A 21,073-nucleotide genomic window follows, 5' to 3' on the forward strand; every position below is an offset into this window, starting at 1 on the left:
TAACTATCTTAGCTATCAAGATAGAGTAGCATGTCTAACTATCTTAGTTATCAAGGTAGAGTAGCATCTCTAACTATCTTCAATCACCACCTTCCGGAGACACCTGAAACCCCACCTCTTTAAGGAATACCTAGGATAGGATAAGTAATCCCTCTCACCCCCAACCCCCCTTTAAGATTTAGATGCACTATTGTAAAGTGACTGTTCCACTGGATGTCATAAGGTGAATGCACCAATTTGTAAGTCGCTCTGGATAAGAGCGTCTGCTAAATGACTTAAATGTAAATGTAAATGTAAGATAGTTAGACAAGATAACTACTCTATCTTAGCTATCAAGATAGAGTAGCTTGTCTAACTATCTTAGCTATCAAGGTAGAGTAGCTTGTCTAACTATGTTAGCTATCAAGGTAGAGTAGCTTGTCTAACTATCTTAGCTATCAAGATAGAATAGCTTGTTTAACTATCTTAGCTATCAAGGTAGAGTAGCATGTCTAACTATCTGACATGTCTGCTGGTAAGGCTGGTAGACTTGGGAAATCAAACAATAACTAAAGGTACTGAATAAGACTGTCACTCTTTTACCCAGATTTGAGCAGAGATGCAGATACGCATATTTATTTTCTTTAGCAGAAAGAACCACCAGTCAGGAGGATACAGACAGATCAAGAGATATGCAGAAAAATTAACATTTTTTTTACATAGAATTAAGCATAATGATTATGGTTTTATATATATTTATATAATATTATTATGATTACCCTCTCTCTCCATCTGTCTACTTCTCTCTTTCCCTCTCTCTCTGTCTATTTCTCTCCTCTCTTACCCACCCTTTCTCTCTGTGTCTATTTCTCTCCTTCTCTCTTACCCACCTGCCCTCTCTCTCTCTCCCTCCATTTGTCTATTTCTCTCCTCTCTTACCCGCCCTCTCTCTCCCTCCCTCCCTCTCTCTTTTGACCCTCACAATACACCCAACACAGTTGACTCATTCTCAAACACATTAGCTTTTTTATACTTGTTACAATACTCAATTGAATAAAATTAAAATGATTACCCTCAGGTATTACGGTGTGATTTGTATAAGACAAATACAGATTCAACTAAAATATAAGAGAACTACATATTTATCAACAACATGACATTTGGAACAGTGTAGAATATGACTCAATGTTCTGTTACTCAATGTTCTGTTAGCTGGTTCAATGTTCTGTTAGCTGGTTCAATGTTCTGTTAGCTGGTTCAATGTTCTGTTAGCTGGTTCAATGTTCTGTTAGCTGGTTCAATGTTCCGTTAGTTGGTTCAACGTTCCGTTAGCTGGTTCAATGTTCTGTTAGCTGGTTCAGCGTTCTGTTAGCTGGTTCAACGTTCTGTTAGCTGGTTCAATGTTCCGTTAGCTGGTTCAATGTTCCGTTAGCTGGTTCAATGTTCCGTTAGCTGGTTCAACGTTCCGTTAGCTGGTTCAATGTTCCGTTAGCTGGTTCAATGTTCCGTTAGCTGGTTCAATGTTCCGTTAGTTGGTTCAATGTTCCGTTAGCTGGTTCAATGTTCCGTTAGCTGGTTCAATGTTCCGTTAGCTGGTTCAATGTTCTGTTAGCTGGTACAATGTTCTGTTAGCTGACTCAACGTTCTGTTAGCTGGTTCAATGTTCTGTTAGCTGGTTCAATGTTCCGTTAGCTGGTTCAATGTTCCGTTAGCTGGTTCAATGTTCCGTTAGCTGGTTCAATGTTCCGTTAGCTGGTTCAATGTTCCGTTGGTTCAATGTTCCGTTAGCTGGTCATTCCACACTCTGTGTTCTACTACCCAGGTCTGGTGTTGGAGATCATTCTACACTCTGTGTTCTACTACTCAGGTCTGGTGTTGGAGATCATTCTACACTCTGTGTTCTACTACCCAGGTCTGGTGTTGGAGATCATTCTACACTCTGTGTTCTTCTACCTAGGTCTGGATCTTCTTCATGTATTTTCTGATGTTTAATCAGAGACATTAGATGGGAGTATCTCTTCTCACATTGATCACAGCTATGAGGCTTTCCTACTGTGTGTGTTCGCTGGTGTTGTGTCAGGTTGCTTAAAGTAGCAAAACTCTTCCCGCAATCAGAGCAGTGGTAATGCTTCTCTCCTGTGTGTGTACGCTGGTGTGATATCAGTGCACTCGAGGTGGTACAGCTCTTTCCACAGTCAGAGCAGTGGTAAGGCTTCTCTCCTGTGTGTGTTCGCTGGTGTGTTATCAATCCGCTTGAAGTAGAAAAGCTCTTCGCGCAGTCGGAGCAGTGGTACGGTTTCTCTCCGGTGTGTATTCTCTTGTGTACAGTCAGGTTTGCTGATTGAATGAATCTCTTCCCACACTGATCACAGCAATAAGGCTTTTCTCCTGTGTGTGTTTTCTGATGTCTTATCAGCTGGCTTGAGGTAGCAAAGCTCATTCCACAGTCAGAGCAGTGGTAAGGTTTTTCTCCCGTGTGTATTCTGTGGTGTGTTGCCAGGCCTCCTGCCTTAGCAAAACTCTTCCCACATTGATCACAGCTATGAGATTTTTCTCCTGTATTGATTCTCTGATGTCTTTTAAGTTCTGTTGAATGGATTAATCTCTGTGGGTGTTTCTTGATGTGTTCTGACTTGGAGAGACTCTTCTCAACCTCGTCAGCATCATGATGTTGTTGAAGCTCCCCGGAGGACCCAAGATAGTCACGTCTCTCTCCTGTTTGAACAACAAAGTCACGCAAGTCAATATAGTGAATTATTTTACAAACTTTTTTTTTTTTTCTTCTAACCTTTAATGATCCATTTACCCACTTCCCCAGTTTCTTCTAACCTTTAATGATCCATTTACCCACTTCCCCAGTCAGATTAACTCACGGATACCAGTTTGGAGAAGGAGAACCATTCACTTCCCCAGTCAGATTAACTCACGGATACCAGTTTGGAGAAGGAGAACCATTCACTTCCCCAGTCAGATTAACTCACGGATACCAGTTTGGAGAAGGAGAACCAGTCACTTCCCCAGTCAGATTAACTCACGGATACCAGTTTGGAGAAGGAGAACCAGTCACTTCCCCAGTCAGATTAACTCACGGATACCAGTTTGGAGAAGGAGAACCAGTCACTTCCCCAGTCAGATTAACTCACGGATACCAGTTTGGAGAAGGAGAACCAGTCACTTCAGTTTAACTCACGGATACCAGTTTGGAGAAGGAGAACCATTCACTTCCCCCAGTCAGATTAACTCACGGATACCAGTTTGGAGAAGGAGAACCAGTCACTTCCCCAGTCAGATTAACTCACGGATACCAGTTTGGAGAAGGAGAACCAGTCACTTCCCCAGTCAGATTAACTCCCAGTCAGATTAACTCACGGATACCAGTTTGGAGAAGGAGAACCAGTCACTTCCCCAGTCAGATTAACTCACGGATACCAGTTTGGAGAAGTTTGAGAAGGAGAACCATCACTTCCCCAGTCAGATTAACTCACGGATACCAGTTTGGAGAAGGAGAACCATTCACTTCCCCAGTCAGATTAACTCACGGATACCAGTTTGGAGAAGGAGAACCAGTCACTTCCCCAGTCAGATTAACTCACGGATACCAGTTTGGAGAAGGAGAACCAGTCACTTCCCCAGTCAGATTAACTCACGGATACCAGTTTGGAGAAGGAGAACCAGTCACTTCCCCAGTCAGATTAACTCACGGATACCAGTTTGGAGAAGGAGAACCAGTCACTTCCCCAGTCAGATTAACTCACGGATACCAGTTTGGAGAAGGAGAACCAGTCACTTCCCCAGTCAGATTAACTCACGGATACCAGTTTGGAGAAGGAGAACCAGTCACTTCCCCAGTCAGATTAACTCACGGATACCAGTTTGGAGAAGGAGAACCAGTCACTTCCCCAGTCAGATTAACTCACGGATACCAGTTTGGAGAAGGAGAACCATTCAGTCAGATTAACTCACGGATACCAGTTTGGAGAAGGAGAACCAGTCACTTCCCCAGTCAGATTAACTCACGGATACCAGTTTGGAGAAGGAGAACCAGTCACTTCCCCAGTCAGATTAACTCACGGATACCAGTTTGGAGAAGGAGAACCAGTTCACTTCCCCAGTCAGATTAACTCACGGATACCAGTTTGGAGAAGGAGAACCAGTCACTTCCCCAGTCAGATTAACTCACCCCAGTCAGATACCAGTTTGGAGAAGGAGAACCAGTCACTTCCCCAGTCAGATTAACTCACGGATACCAGTTTGGAGAAGGAGAACCAGTCACTTCCCCAGTCAGATTAACTCACGGATACCAGTTTGGAGAAGGAGAACCAGTCACTTCCCCAGTCAGATTAACTCACGGATACCAGTTTGGAGAAGGAGAACCATTCACTTCCCCAGTCAGATTAACTCACGGATACCAGTTTGGAGAAGGAGAACCAGTCACTTCCCCAGTCAGATTAACTCACGGATACCAGTTTGGAGAAGGAGAACCAGTCACTTCCCCAGTCAGATTAACTCACGGATACCAGTTTGGAGAAGGAGAACCAGTCACTTCCCCAGTCAGATTAACTCACGGATACCAGTTTGGAGAAGGAGAACCAGTTTGGAGAAGGAGAACACTTCCCCAGTCAGATTAACTCACGGATACCAGTTTGGAGAAGGAGAACACTTCCCCAGTCAGATTAACTCACGGATACCAGTTTGGTCTCTGTGTCCAGTATTGAAGGACGTTAGCGGTAGATTTGTGAGCTAATCCGTTAGCACAATGACTGGAAGTCTATGATATCTGCTAGCATTAACTAATAGTACTAAACTAATAAGACAGTCAAGGGATGAACATCCGTCATATGTCGTCATAGTAACGTCTATTTATTTTAATTGTATTTATTTCACCTTTATTTAACCAGGTATTTTTTCACTTCCCCATATATATATCACGGATACCATTTAGCAGACGCTTTTTATCCAAAGCGACTTACAGTCATGTGTGCATACATTCTACGTATGGGTGGTCCCGGGAATCGAACCCACTACCCTGGCGTTACAAGCGCCATGCTCTACCAACTGAGCTACAGAAGGACCATTATATATTATATATATAACCCTAACCCTTTATTTAACCAGGTAGTTATATATTATATATATAACCCTAACCCTTTATTTAACCAGGTAGTTATATATTATATATATAACCCTAACCCTTTATTTAACCAGGTATTTATATATTATATATATAACCCTAACCCTTTATTTAACCAGGTATTTATATATTATATATATAACCCTAACCCTTTATTTAACCAGGTATTTATATATTATATATTTAACCCTAACCCTTTATTTAACCAGGTAGTTGAGAACACCTTTATTTAACCAGGTAGGCCAGCTGAGAACACCTTTATTTAACCAGGTAGGCTAGTTGAGAACACCTTTATTTAACCAGGTAGGCTAGTTGAGAACAAGTTCTCATTGACAACTGCGACCTGGCCAAGAATAAAGCAAAGCAGTTCGACACATACAACGACACAGAGTTACACATGGAACAAACAAACATACAGTCTATTATATAATAGAAAATGTCTATACCACCTGGGTCTCACCCAAACGACCCAGAAGGCTGGAGCATATACCACCTGGGTCTCACCCAAACTACCCAGAAGGCTGGAGCATATACCACCTGGGTCTCACCCAAACTACACAGAAGGCTGGAGCGCATACCACCTGGGTCTCACCCAAACTACACAGAAGGCTGGAGCGCATACCACCTGGGTCTCACCCAAACTACCCAGAAGGCTGGAGCGCATACCACCTGGGTCTCACCCAAACTACCCAGAAGACAAGTCGGCTTTCTCCAATTTAGCTCCAGTAGCTCTTCACTTCACGAGCTCAGGGCCCGGCCCAGCATGCATCTGGCGTCTATTTACGTGCTTCTATTATCCCCTTAATGTCATGGAGTTCACTCAAATATTTTACATATAGAAACTGATGAAACACACAGGTACAAAATCAAAGTGACTTACAAAGATGAGGACCAAGAGCAAGAGAGGGAGTGTGGTGATGGACTGAGGACCAAGAGAGGGAGTGTGGTGATGGACTGAGGACCAAGAGAGGGAGTGTGGTGATGGACTGAGGACCAAGAGAGGGAGTGTGGTGATGGACTGAGTGTGGTGATGGACTGAGGACCAAGAGGAGTGTGGTGATGGACTGAGGACCAAGAGAGGGAGTGTGGTGATGGACTGAGGACCAAGAGAGGAGTGTGGTGATGGACTGAGGACCAAGAGAGGGAGTGTGGTGATGGACTGAGGACCAAGAGAGGGAGTGTGGTGATGGACTGAGGACCAAGAGAGGGAGTGTGGTGATGGACTGAGGACCAAGAGAGGGAGTGTGGTGATGGACTGAGGACCAAGAGAGGGAGTGTGGTGATGGACTGAGGACCAAGAGGAGTGTGGTGATGGACTGAGGACCAAGAGAGGGAGTGTGGTGATGGACTGAGGACCAAGAGAGGGAGTGTGGTGATGGACTGAGGACCAAGAGAGGGAGTGTGGTGATGGACTGATGGACTGAGGACCAAGAGAGGGAGTGTGGTGATGGACTGAGGACCAAGAGAGGGAGTGTGGTGATGGACTGAGGACCAAGAGAGAGGAGTGTGGTGATGGACTGAGGACCAAGAGAGGGAGTGTGGTGATGGACTGAGGACCAAGAGAGGGATGGACTGAGGACCAAGGTGATGGACTGAGGACCAAGAGAGGGAGTGTGGTGATGGACTGAGGACCAAGAGAGGGAGTGTGGTGATGGACTGAGGACCAAGAGAGGGAGTGTGATGGACTGATGGATGGACTGAGGACCAAGAGAGGGAGTGTGGTGATGGACTGAGGACCAAGAGAGGGAGTGTGGTGATGGACTGAGGACCAAGAGAGGGAGTGTGGTGATGGACTGAGGACCAAGAGAGGGAGTGTGGTGATGGACTGATGGACTGAGGACCAAGAGAGGGAGTGTGGTGATGGACTGAGGACCAAGAGAGGGAGTGAGGACCAAGAGAGGGAGTGGTGATGGACTGAGGACCAAGAGAGGGAGTGTGGTGATGGACTGAGGACCAAGAGAGGGAGTGTGGTGATGGACTGAGGACCAAGAGAGGGTGTGGTGATGGACTGAGGACCAAGAGCAAGAGGGGAGTGGTGATGGACTGAGGACCAAGAGAGGGAGTGTGGTGATGGACTGAGGACCAAGAGAGGGAGGGAGTGTGGTGATGGACTGAGGACCAAGAGAGGGATGGACTGAGGACCAAGAGAGGGAGTGTGGTGATGGACTGAGGACCAAGAGAGGGAGTGTGGTGATGGACTGAGGACCAAGAGAGGGAGTGTGGTTATGGACTGTCCACAACAAATAATCTGAACAGACACGTATCCCAAAAGCAATGGTGATGGATTATTAGATGCACATGCTAAAAGAATGGAATGAAGGAGGTAGATAACTAAGTGTGTCATTGTAGCAAAGTATTTATAAACAAACAAACTAAAAAAATCTGATCTCTTAAATGGTTAGTTAATTTTGGTTTTATTATCTATACTATAGGCCATAATTGATTTTTGGCCAAATAGGCCTGGCATTTTCCCACGTTCAAGGAGCGCTTTCTGTTTTGATTTTTGCCTAAAAACCTTTAGGCCTATCTTTAGAAAAATCTCAAATCTGCATCTCTGCCTGTCAAGAGTGACCAAATGGGTGTTTAGCTTCCCCATGGGCTCTGCATCTCTGTCCAGCCTGTCAAGAGTGGCCTGAAGGGTGTTTAGCATCCCCAGGGGCTCTGCATCTCTGTCCAGCCTGTCAAGAGTGGCCTGAAGGGTGTTTAGCATCCCCAGGGGCTCTCTGCCAGCCTGTCAGAGGACTGTCCAGCCTGTCAAGAGTGGCCTGAAGGGTGTTTAGCAACCCCAGTGGCTCTGGCATGTTTAGCTCTGTCCAGCCTGTCAAGAGTGGCCTGAAGGGTGTTTAGCATCCCCAGGGGCTCTGCATCTCTGTCCAGCCTGTCAAGAGTGGCCTGAAGGGTGTTTAGCAACCCCAGGGGCTCTACATCTCTGTCCAGCCTGTCAAGAGTGGCCTGAAGGGTGTTTAGCATCCCCAGGGGCTCTACATCTCTGCCCAGCCTGTCAAGAGTGGCCTGAAGGGTGTTTAGCATCCCCAGGGGCTCTGCATCTCTGCCTGTCAAGAGTGGCCTGAAGGGTGTTTAGTTTCCCCAGTGGCTCTGCATGTGTGGAGAGTGGCCTGATGTTCTCCAGCCACCATCCAAGAGCAAGGGTGAGCCTGAAGCCCCACCATCGCAGACTGGGCCAAACTCGTGTTTCTAAAAATGAATTCAAAGGCACTAAGTCCTTTTTTCCCCATTTATTTTATATTTAACTCACAGGCTATAGGCTATACAGTTCAGACTGTAATGATTTAATAGAACGAAACGTTGTTTAAAATGCTGAGCGTATTTCTTTGTTGGCTATAGCCTTGAAATAATTTAAATAATATAACCTACATTCTTTTATTTTTTTAAAGTTTAAGTTTAAGTTCTATTCTTCAAGAAACAACGGCTATTTATAGTCCAAAAACAGATGTAGGAACTGCAGATTGACCCTTTAAAATCACACATCAGTTCAACTGCAGATGTTGTGACCCTGTTCTTAAGACAGTACTTACTGGTGTTAATCAGGTCTCCTGTCTCCTCCTCCTCTTCTTCCTCCTTTTTCGATATGACAGTCATCTCCTCTTTCATTCCAAAAACTGCTTCCTCCTCTTCTTTTACAGTAACTCCTTCTTCTTTACATCTCCTCCTGTAACATCCTCCTCCTCTTTCACTCTGAACGGGGCTCTTTCCTCTTCTTTCACTGTAACAGCCTCAGCCTCTACTTCTTTTTACTGTGACATCCTCCTCTTCCTCTACTTTTGTTACTGTGACATCCTCCTCTTCCTCTACTTTTGTTTTACTGTAACATCCTCCTCTTCATTCTCCTCTTTCACGACAACATTCAGCCACAGACCCTCTATCTCTGCCCAGCTTCTCCGTCCAGCAGACCTCTCCTCTTCTTTAGCAAGAGGAGAGCAGTTCAGTGAACTCATGGTCAAGGATGATAGCTAGCTAGTTAGCATTAGCCACTAGTGCTAGGCCAATTTATCAAACCGGGCTACCTGACTAATAACAACAGAGTAAATGTTAATTTAAACGGGATAAGACGACAAAAGGTGTGTTTCAAATACAGTGTTTAATATACACCGAAACCATGTAAAGAGCTTTAATATTTTAGTTTTTTTTTAAATTTGGGCTAGCAAGCTACCATAGTAACCGTGTTGTTGTTGAAGACGCGTCCCGTCCACTAGATTATACGTCACACCTGCGACACCAAATAAATGATCCACTTCCGCTGAACGGAAACCAGTTTATTTTATTATCGAGACAACAACAAAAGTGAATCACTTTCAATTATTATTTTTTTTTTCAAGTATAACAAAAAAATTTTTTATAACGTTACAGTATAATTTTTATTTTTTTTTTTACTTTATTTAAACAGGCAAGTCAGTTAAGAACATATTCTTATTTTCAATGACGGCCTGGGAACAGTGGGTTAATTGTTCACAGAAGGGATTTGTACCTTGTCAGCTCCATGGGAACTCTGCAACCTTCCGGTTACTAGTCCAACACCCTAAGCACTAGGCTACGCTGCCGCCCTAAATAATAGTAATGATACTTATAGTTGATAAATTCACTTTCACGGTGATCACTTGAAACAATGTGTATCTTTTACACACACACAAACCTGATAGGTAGGAAAAAACACACTCTGTGTGTTCTGATTGGATAAGGAGTTGATTAATGCAACATACCAGTACACACACACATGTAGGCCCCCCCAGTACTAAACACATGTAGTGGACTGATTCTGTTCCCCAGCACTAAACACATGTAGTGGACTGATTCTGTTCCCCAGCACTAAACACATGTAGTGGACTGATTCTGTTCCCCAGCACTAAACACATGTAGTGGACTGATTCTGTTCCCCAGCACTAAACACATGTAGTGGACTGATTCTGTTCCCCAGCACTAAACACATGTAGTGGACTGATTCTGTTCCCCAGCACTAAACACATGTAGTGGACTGATTCTGTTCCCCAGCACTAAACACATGTAGTGGACTGATTCTGTTCCCCAGCACTAAACACATGTAGTGGACTGATTCTGTTCCCCAGCACTAAACACATGTAGTGGACTGATTCTGTTCCCCAGTACTAAACACATGTAGTGGACTGATTCTGTTCCCCAGCACTAAACACATGTAGTGGACTGATTCTGTTCCCCAGTACTAAACACATGTAGTGGACTGATTCTGTTCCCCAGCACTTACATGTACTATTCTGTTCCCCAGTCACTAAACACATGTAGTGGACTGATTCTGTTCCCCAGCACTAAACACATGTAGTGGACTGATTCTGTTCATGTAGTGGACTGATTCTGTTCCCCAAACTAAACACATGTAGTGGACTGATTCTGTTCCCCAGCACTAAACACATGTAGTGGACTGATTCTGTTCCCCAGTACTAAACACATGTAGTGGACTGATTCTGTTCCCCAGTACTAAACACATGTAGTGGACTGATTCTGTTCCCCAGCACTAAACACATGTAGTGGACTGATTCTGTTCCCCAGTACTAAACACATGTAGTGGACTGATTCTGTTCCCCAGCACTAAACACATGTAGTGGACTGATTCTGTTCCCCAGTACTAAACACATGTAGTGGACTGATTCTGTTCCCCAGCACTAAACACATGTAGTGGACTGATTCTGTTCCCCAGTACTAAACACATGTAGTGGACTGATTCTGTTCCCCAGCACTAAACACATGTAGTGGACTGATTCTGTTCCCCAGTACTAAACACATGTAGTGGACTGATTCTGTTCCCCAGCACTAAACACATGTAGTGGACTGATTCTGTTCCCCAGTACTAAACACATGTAGTGGACTGATTCTGTTCCCCAGCACTAAACACATGTAGTGGACTGATTCTGTTCCCCAGTACTAAACACATGTAGTGGACTGATTCTGATTTGTACTAAACACATGTAGTGGACTGTTCCCCAGTACTAAACACATGTAGTGGACTGATTCTGTTCCCCAGTACTAAACACATGTAGTGGACTGATTCTGTTCCCCAGCACTAAACACATGTAGTGGACTGATTCTGTTCCCCAGTACTAAACACATGTAGTGGACTGATTCTGTTCCCCAGCACTAAACACATGTAGTGGACTGATTCTGTTCCCCAGTACTAAACACATGTAGTGGACTGATTCTGTTCCCCAGTACTAAACACATGTAGTGGACTGATTCTGTTCCCAGTACTAAACACATGTAGTGGACTGATTCTGTTCCCCAGCACTAAACACATGTAGTGGACTGATTCTGTTCCCCAGTACTAAACACATGTAGTGGACTGATTCTGTTCCCCAGCACTAAACACATGTAGTGGACTGATTCTGTTCCCCAGTACTAAACACATGTAGTGGACTGATTCTGTTCCCCAGTACTAAACACATGTAGTGGACTGATTCTGTTCCCCAGTACTAAACACATGAAACACATGTAGTGGACTGATTCTGTTCCCCAGCACTAAACACATGTAGTGGACTGATTCTGTTCCCCAGTACTAAACACATGTAGTGGACTGATTCTGTTCCCCAGCACTAAACACATGTAGTGGACTGATTCTGTTCCCCAGCACTAAACACATGTAGTGGACTGATTCTGTTCCCCAGCACTAAACACATGTAGTGGACTGATTCTGTTCCCCAGTACTAAACACATGTAGTGGACTGATTCTGTTCCCCAGTACTAAACACATGTAGTGGACTGATTCTGTTCCCCAGTACTAAACACATGTAGTGGACTGATTCTGTTCCCCAGCACTAAACACATGTAGTGGACTGATTCTGTTCCCCAGCACTAAACACATGTAGTGGACTGATTCTGTTCCCCAGCACTAAACACATGTAGTGGACTGATTCTGTTCCCCAGTACTAAACACATGTAGTGGACTGATTCTGTTCCCCAGCACTAAACACATGCAGTGGACTGATTCTGTTCCCCAGCACTAAACACATGTAGTGGACTGATTCTGTTCCCCAGTACTAAACACATGTAGTGGACTGATTCTGTTCCCCAGTACTAAACACATGTAGTGGACTGATTCTGTTCCCCAGCACTAAACACATGTAGTGGACTGATTCTGTTCCCCAGTACTAAACACATGTAGTGGACTGATTCTGTTCCCCAGCACTAAACACATGTAGTGGACTGATTCTGTTCCCCAACACTAAACACATGTAGTGGACTGATTCTGTTCCCCAGCACTAAACACATGTAGTGGACTGATTCTGTTCCCCAACACTAAACACATGTAGTGGACTGATTCTGTTCCCCAGCACTAAACACATGCAGTGGACTGATTCTGTTCCCCAGCACTAAACACATGTAGTGGACTGATTCTGTTCCCCAGCACTAAACACATGTAGTGGACTGATTCTGTTCCCCAGCACTAAACACATGTAGTGGACTGATTCTGTTCCCCAACACTAAACACATGTAGTGGACTGATTCTGTTCCCCAGCACTAAACACATGTAGTGGACTGATTCTGTTCCCCAGCACTAAACACATGCAGTGGACTGATTCTGTTCCCCAGCACTAAACACATGTAGTGGACTGATTCTGTTCCCCAGTACTAAACACATGTAGTGGACTGATTCTGTTCCCCAGCACTAAACACATGTAGTGGACTGATTCTGTTCCCCAGCACTAAACACATGCAGTGGACTGATTCTGTTCCCCAGCACTAAACACATGCAGTGGACTGATTCTGTTCCCCAGTACTAAACACATGTAGTGGACTGATTCTGTTCCCCAGTACTAAACACATGTAGTGGACTGATTCTGTTCCCCAGTACTAAACACATGTAGTGGACTGATTCTGTTCCCCAGTACTAAACACATGTAGTGGACTGATTCTGTTCCCCAGCACTAAACACATGTAGTGGACTGATTCTGTTCCCCAGCACTAAACACATGTAGTGGACTGATTCTGTTCCCCAGCACTAAACACATGTAGTGGACTGATTCTGTTCCCCAGTACTAAACACATGTAGTGGACTGATTCTGTTCCCCAGCACTAAACACATGTAGTGGACTGATTCTGTTCCCCAGTACTAAACACATGTAGTGGACTGATTCTGTTCCCCAGTACTAAACACATGCAGTAGACTGATTCTGTTCCCCAGCACTAAACACATGTAGTGGACTGATTCTGTTCCCCAGCACTAAACACATGCAGTGGACTGATTCTGTTCCCCAGCACTAAACACATGCAGTAGACTGATTCTGTTCCCCAGTACTAAACACATGCAGTGGACTGATTCTGTTCCCCAGTACTAAACACATGTAGTGGACTGATTCTGTTCCCCAGCACTAAACACATGCAGTGGACTGATTCTGTTCCCCAGCACTAAACACATGCAGTAGACTGATTCTGTTCCCCAGTACTAAACACATGCAGTGGACTGATTCTGTTCCCCAGCACTAAACACATGTAGTGGACTGATTCTGTTCCCCAGCACTAAACACATGTAGTGGACTGATTCTGTTCCCCAGCACTAAACACATGTAGTGGACTGATTCTGTTCCCCAGCACTAAACACATGTAGTGGACTGATTCTGTTCCCCAGCACTAAACACATGTAGTGGACTGATTCTGTTCCCCAGCACTAAACACATGTAGTGGACTGATTCTGTTCCCCAGCACTAAACACATGTAGTGGACTGATTCTGTTCCCCAGCACTAAACACATGTAGTGGACTGATTCTGTTCCCCAGTACTAAACACATGTAGTGGACTGATTCTGTTCCCCATTACTAAAAAAATGTAGTGGACATTTCTTCAGTCACTAAACACATGTTTTGGACTGATTTGTAACAGATAAACTATCTCCCAAATACTTGTTTTGGACTGATTCTGTTCCCCAGCACTAAACACATGTAGGGACTGATTCTGTTCCCCAGAAAACACATGTAGTGGACTGATTCTGTTCCCCAGCACTAAACAAGTGTGGACATGAATTAACCTCTTTGTTCCCCAGGGGCTAAACACATGTAGTGGACTGATTCTGTTCCCAGACTAAACACATGTAGTGGACTGAAGATTCTGTTCCCCAGTCAATCACCACCTTCCGGAGTGGACCTGAAACCCCACCTCTTTAAGGAATGTAGGACTGATTCTGTTCCCTCTCACCCCACCCCTAAGTTTTAGATGCACTATTGTTAAGTGACTGTCCCACTGGATGTCAAAAGGTGAATGCACCAATTTGTAAGTCATGAATTAACTGGATAAGAGCGTATGCTAAATGACTGAAATGTAAATGTAAATGTAATGAATATAATTGGTAGATTTGGATAGAAAACTAAGTTTCTAAGTTTCTAAAGCTGTTAAAATAATGTATGTGATGTACAACAGAACTGAAATGGCAGTTAAAACAACCCCCCAGTAAAAAAAACCACTGATTTCAATGGCAGTTAAAACCCAGAGGACATTACATTTACATTTAAGTCATTTAGCAGACGCTCTTATCCAGAGCGACTAAACAAAGTGGTGCATTCACCTTATGACATCCAGTGGGACAGTCACTTCCCAATAGTGCATCTAAAACTTAGGGGTGGGGTGAGAGGGATTACTGTTCCTATCCTAGGTATTCCTTAAAGAGTGGGGTTTCTGTTCCGGAAGGTGGTGATTGACACATGTCCTGGCGTGGTGAGGGAGTTTGTTCCACCATTGGGGGCCAGGGCACGAACAGTTTTGACTGGGCTGAGCGGGAGCTGTTTCCTCAGTGGTAGGGAGGCAGCAGGCCAGAGGTGGATGAACGAGTGCCCTTGTTTGGGTGTAGGGCCTGATCAGAGCCTGGAGGTACTGAGGTGCCGTTCCCCTCACAGCTCCGTAAACACACCATGGTCTTGTAGCTGATGCGAGTTCAACTGGAAGCCAGTGGAGAAACACAGGAGTGGGGTGACGTGATTCTTGGGAAGGTTGAACACATGTACACCAGACGTAGGCTGCCCCAGTTCTGGATGAGTTGAAGGGGTTTAATGGCACAGGCAGGGAGCCCAGCCAACAGCATTGCAGTAATCCAGACGGGAGATGACAACCTGGATTAGGACCTGCGCCTGTTCCTGTGTGAGGCAGGGTGTAGTGGACTGATGTTGTAGAGCATGAACCTAAACAGGAACGGGCCACTGCCTCTGTGTTAGTTGAGAACACAGGGTGTTGTGGATCACGCCAAGGTTCTTGGCGCCTGGGAGGAGGACACAATGGAGTTGGACCGTGATGGCTGATCATGGAACGGGCAGTCCTTCCCACATGAGGAAGAGCAGCTTCTGTTGCCGAGGTTCAGCTTGAGGTGGTGATCCGTCATCCACACTGATATGTCTGCCAGACATGCAGAGATGCGACTGCCACCTGGTCATCAGAAGGGGGAAAGGAGAAGATTAATTGTGTTCGTCTGCATAGCAATGATAAGAGAGACCATGTGAGGTTATGACAGAGCCAAGTGACTTGGTGTAGTGGCGAGAATAGGAGAGGGCCAAGAACAGAGCCCTGGGGGACACCAGTGGTGAGAACGCATGTGAGGACAGATTCTCGCCACGCCACCTGGTAGGAAAACGACCTGTCAGGTAGGACGCAATGGACAAGCGTGGGCCGCGCCGGTGCCCAACTCGGAGAGGGTGGAGAGGAGGATCTGATGGTTCACAGTATCGAAGGCAGCCGATAGATCTAGAAGGATGAGAGCAGAGGAGAGAGAGTTAGCTTTAGTTGCGGAGCGCCTCCGTGATACAGAGGAGAGCAGTCTCAGTTGAATGACTAGTCTTGAAACCTGACTGATTTGGATCAAGAAGGTCATTCAGAGAGAGATAGTAGAGCTGGCCAAGGACGGCACGTTCAAGAGTTTTGGAGAGAAAAGAAAGAAGGGATACTGGTCTGTAATTGTTGACATCGGAGGGATCGAGTGTAAACACATTTTTTCAGAAGGGGTGCAACTCTCGCTCTCTTGAAGACGGAAGGGACGTAGCCATGGTCAGGGATGAGTTGATGAGCGAGGTGAGGTAAAGACATGTCTCCGGAAATGGTCTGGAGAAGAAGGAGGGGATAGGGTCAAGCGGGCAGGTTGTTCCCCAGTCTAAAGACATGTAGTTTCATCTGGAGAGAGAGGGGAGAAAGAGGTCAGAGCACAGGGTAGGGCAGTGTGAGCAGAACCAGCGGTGTCGTTTGACTTAGCAAACGAGGATCGGATGGACTGATTCTTTTCAAAATGGTTGACTAAACATCTGCAGAGGGGAGGAGGGGGGAGGGGGCGGAGGATTCAGGAGGGAGGAGAAGGTGGCAAAGAGCTTCCTAGGGTTAGAGGCAGATGCTTGGAATTTAGCGTGGTAGAAAGTGGCTTTAGCAGCAGAGACAGAGGAGGAAAATGTAGAGGAGGGAGTGAAAGGATGCCAGGTCCGCAGGGACACATGCATTTTTCCTCCATTTCCGCTGATTCGTTGCCCGGAGCCCTGTTCTGTGAGCTCGCAATGAGTCATCGTTCCACGGACTAAGGACACATGCCTGGAGGATAGGGGACATAGAGAGTCAAGGGATGCAGAGAGGGAGGAGAGGAGGGTTGAGGAGGCAGAATCAGGAGATAGGTGGGAGAAGGTTTGAGTAGAGGGAAGAGATGATAGGATGGAAGAGGACATGTAGGGGGAGACTGATTCTGGTTGGGACGGCTAATACCATCAGTAGGGGCAGTGTGGGAGGTGTTGGATGAGAGCACTAGAGGGAAAAGGATACAAGGCAGTGGTCGGAGACTTGGAGGGGAGTTGCAGTGAGGTTAGTGGAAGAACAGCATCTAGTAAAGATGAGGTGGACGTATTGCTGTTCCCTTGTGAGTAGGGGGAAGGTGAGTGGTGAGGTCAAAAAGGAGAGGAGTAAAGAAGGAGGCAGAGAGGAAAAGTCAAAGGTAGACGTGGGGACTGATTTAAAGTTCCCCAGCCCAGAACTGTGAGAGGACTGAGCCTGTTCCTCAGGAAAGGAGCTTATCAAGGCATCAAGCTCATTGATGAACTCTCCGAGGGAACCTGGAGGGCGATAAATGATTCCCAGTTACTTGAAAGGGCTAGTAACTGTGACAGCATGGAATTCAAAGGAGGCGAAGACAGATGGGTAAGGGGAGAAAGAGAGAATGACCACTTGGGAGAGATGAGGATCCCGGTGCCACCACCCCGTGGACTGACCAGATGCTCATGGGTGTGCGAGAACACGTGGGCGGACGAAGAGAGAGCAGTAGGAGTAGCAGTGTTGTCTGTGGTGATCCATGTTTCCGTCAGTGCCAAAAGTCGAGGGACTGAGGGAGGCATAGGCAGATGAACTCTGCCTTGTTGACCGCAGATTGGCAGTTCCAGAGGCTATGTAGAGACCTGGAACTCCACGTGGGTTATATATACCACCAGATAAAGTGCCATTTCTTCATGTCAGATGTTTTGTTGTGAGGAACGATAAACTTTGTTTGGTCTGTGCAGAGAGGAGAGAACTTGGATAAACAGACACATAGTTGACAGGCTACAGAAGAGGCTAACGCTAATGCAAAGGAGATTGGAATGACAAGTGGACTAAACTGTCTGCTGTTCAGAAAGTTAAGCTAGAAGAAGAATCTTATTGACTAAAATGATTAAAATGATACAGTACTGCTGAAGTTTCCAGCTGGCAGTGGGTGCTTGTTGAACTAACTAATCAAGTCATTCCGTTGAGTGTAATAGTTTCTGCAGTGTTGCATTCGGGGGCTAGCAGGCTAGCCCAGTGTTGTTTACGTTACGTTGCGTTAAAAGAACGACAATAGATGGCCCCCCCCTAGAAAATCGCTCTCCCTACACAATTATCTTTGATACAAAGACTGCTATGTAGCTAGCTTAGCTAGCTACGATCAAACAAATCAAACCGTTGTACTGTAATGAAATTAAGTGAAAATGTTATAACATACAACCTGTGAGTTCCTATTCCACGATGTCAACATTATGTTATGTGATGTTGAGTTCTATACAGACGTTGGCAGTTCCTAGCTGTTGGCTTCTAGCAGAGTCACCATTATGTTATAAGGGTGCAAATGCTGGCTAGCTTGCAGTTTAAGATAATCACTCTAAGACTTCACACTCTAAACCTAAACAACACAATTATCTTATGTTATGATAATGTGACAGCAAAGGCAGCTATGTAGCTAGCTAACACTACACTAATCAAGTCACCATTGATGTTACAGTTTCTCAGTAATAATCAGTGGACTAGCTGGCCAGACTTGAAGACCTAGAGCTTCCACTAGATGATAATTATGTTATCTTTGATACAAAGACGGTATGTAGACTAGCTGAGAAGAAATTGCTAAGATAAGACAAATCAAACCATTGTGATATAATGAAATATATAATGAAATATAATGAAATATAATGAAAAAGTTCTACCCGTTGAGCGACGTGCAGATGCGACCACTGTCACCAACCGGAAATGTTAAAAAACGTCATCCCACCACTGATTTCAATGACTGCCACTTTTATAACAGGGTGAAATTGTGTCCGATTGCAGTTCCTAGGGCTTCCACTAGATGTCAACATTATGTTATGGGTGCTGTCCAGACTTGCAGTTCCTAGGGCTTCCACTAGATGTCACCATTATGTTATGTTATGTGATGGGTGCTGTCCAGACTTGCAGTTCCTAGGGCTTCCACTAGATGTCAACATTATGTTATGTGATGTGATGGGTGCTGTCCAGACTTGCAGTTCCTAGGGCTTCCACTAGATGTCAACATTATGTTATGTTATGTAATGTGATGGGTGCTGTCCAGACTTGCAGTTCCTAGGGCTTCCACTAGATGTCAACATTCGCTAGAAAGAGTTTCAGGCTGGTTTTTGGAAAAATGAGCCAGAAATTGTAGTTTTTCTAGGTGGCTCCCATTTTGGCTGTAGTGTTTCCAAACTTGTGGAAGAGATCGCGGTCTTTGGTATTTTTCTGCGGTAAAGATAATAACGATTCTCCGTCTTAAATTTGATTGTTTATTTGCGTATTAGGGTACCTAAGGTTTGATTTATAAACGTTGATTGACTTGTTTGGATACGTTTATTGGTAACGTTTGGGATTCATTTTGTTTGAAGGAAACTGGGTGGATTATTGACTGAAGCGCGCCAGCTAAACTGAGTTTTTATAGATATAAAGAATGACTTTATCGAACAAAATGACAATTTGTGATGTAACTGGGACCTTTTGGAGTGCCAACAGAAGAAGATCTTCAAAAGGCATTTATTATATCGCTATTTCTGACTTTCGTGTCGCAACTCCTTGGTTGAAAATTATTTGTTATGGATTTGTGTGTTGGGCGCTGTCCTCAGATAATCGCATGGTTTGCTTTCGGAATAAAGCCTTTTTGAAATCTGACACGTTGGCTGGATTAACAACAAGTTAAGCTTTATTTTTGTGTATTGCACTTGTGATTGCATGAAAGTTTATAGTCATTTAATTTGTCGCTCTGCCAAGTTGGCCAGGTGGGACAGTAGCGTCCCACTGATCGCAAGAAATCATTCAAGTCACGATTGTGTCCCAAAGTTGATGGGACATTAGTCATTAGTCTGGGTAGTCATTAGTCTGGGTAGCCATTAGTCTGGGTAGTCAATAGTCTGGGTAGTCATTAGCCTGGGTAGACATTAGTCTGGGTAGACATTAGTCTGGGTAGTCATTAGTCTGGGTAGTCATTAGTCTGGGTAGTCATTAGTCTGGGTAGACATTAGTCTGGGTAGTCATTAGTCTGGGTAGTCATTAGTCTGGGTCTGTCTGGGTAGACATTAGTCTGGGTATTTAGTCTGGGTAGTCATTAGTCTGGGTACATTAGTCTGGTCTGTAGTCATTAGTCTGGGTAGACATTAGTCTGGGTAGTCTGGGTAGACATTAGTCTGGGTAGTCATTAGTCTGGGTAGTCATTAGACATTAGTCTGGGTAGTCATTAGTCTGGGTAGTAGTCTGGGTAGTTTAGTCTGGGTAGACATTAGTCTGGGTAGTCATTAGTCTGGGTAGTCATTAGTCTGGGTAGTCATTAGTCTGGGTAGTCATTAGTCTGGGTAGTCATTAGTCTGGGTAGTCATTAGTCTGGGTAGTCATTAGTCTGGGTAGTCATTAGTCTGGGTAGTCATTAGTCTGGGTAGACATTAGTCTGGGTAGTCATTAGTCTGGGTAGTCAGACATTAGTCTGGGTAGTCATTAGTCTGGGTAGCCATTAGTCTGGGTAGTCATTAGTCTGGGTAGTCATTAGTCTGGGTAGTCATTAGTCTGGGTAGTCATTAGTCTGGGTAGTCATTAGTCTGGGTAGTCATTTTTTTTTTTCTCCACCTCCTCTTCACACAGATGGTAGGTTGTCCTGGAAACAAACACGCGAGGCTCTGGGCCTGTTCCCGAGGGAGCTGTTTATCAGAGTCATAATGTTTCTGCTAGTCCGTGAGTAATCGCAGTCTTGATGTCTAGAAGTTATTTTCGGTCATAAGCGACAACATTAAAAAGAGTTACAAACGATGCAAATAAACAATTTAAAATTACACAATCGGTTGGGGGCCTTCTTCTCCGGCGCCATTCCACTCTGTGTTCTACAACCCAGGTCTGGTGTTAGAGATCATTCCACACTCTGTGTTCTACTACCCAGGTCTGGTGTTGGAGGTCATGTAGATCTCATGTGTATATCTTTTAAAAATGTAAATCAGAGAACTTGAATAACATTCAGAGCAGTGGTACGGTTTCTATCCAGTGTGGGTTTGTTTATGATAACTCAGGCTACTTGTGAAAGCATATCTCTTCTCACAACAATCACAACCATACGGCTTCTCTCCAGTATGTGTTCTCTGGTGCCGCTTTAAATAATGTGATGTTGAAAAGCTCTTCTCACAGTCGGAGCAGTGGTAAGGTTTTGGCTTCTGTCCTTTGTGTGCCAGCTGGTGTGTTTTCAGACTACTTGAATGAACAAAATTACTC

At 44.8% G+C, this 21,073-nt stretch overlaps 1 protein-coding gene across 1 annotated transcript; it reads right to left on the minus strand.

Annotated features, from left to right (window-relative positions):
- Positions 1 to 1,183: 1,183 nt before the first annotated feature.
- Positions 1,184 to 8,752, minus strand: LOC124027477 (zinc finger protein 239-like). Its single transcript, XM_046339892.1, has 2 exons — positions 8,647 to 8,752; positions 1,184 to 2,694 (listed from the first exon to the last, which is right to left on the minus strand). The coding sequence occupies exons 1-2, from the start codon at positions 8,720 to 8,722 to the stop codon at positions 1,907 to 1,909; spliced, it is 864 nt and encodes a 287-aa protein (XP_046195848.1). The 5' UTR covers positions 8,723 to 8,752; the 3' UTR covers positions 1,184 to 1,906.
- Between the last annotated feature and the right edge of the window lie 12,321 nt (positions 8,753 to 21,073).

This window comes from Oncorhynchus gorbuscha, unplaced genomic scaffold (genome assembly GCF_021184085.1).
Source record: "Oncorhynchus gorbuscha isolate QuinsamMale2020 ecotype Even-year unplaced genomic scaffold, OgorEven_v1.0 Un_scaffold_3271, whole genome shotgun sequence".
Taxonomy (NCBI): domain Eukaryota; kingdom Metazoa; phylum Chordata; class Actinopteri; order Salmoniformes; family Salmonidae; genus Oncorhynchus; species Oncorhynchus gorbuscha.

Excerpts from the sequence above, each read along its gene's own strand:
- LOC124027477 (XM_046339892.1), bottom strand. The coding sequence starts at position 8,722 with ATGAAAGAGGAGATGACTGTCATATCGAAAAAGGAGGAAGAAGAGGAG. Across the intron at positions 2,695-8,646 it reads AGGAGACCTGATTAACACCA|GAGAGAGACGTGACTATCTT; the intron begins GTAAGTACTGTC and ends TTGTTCAAACAG.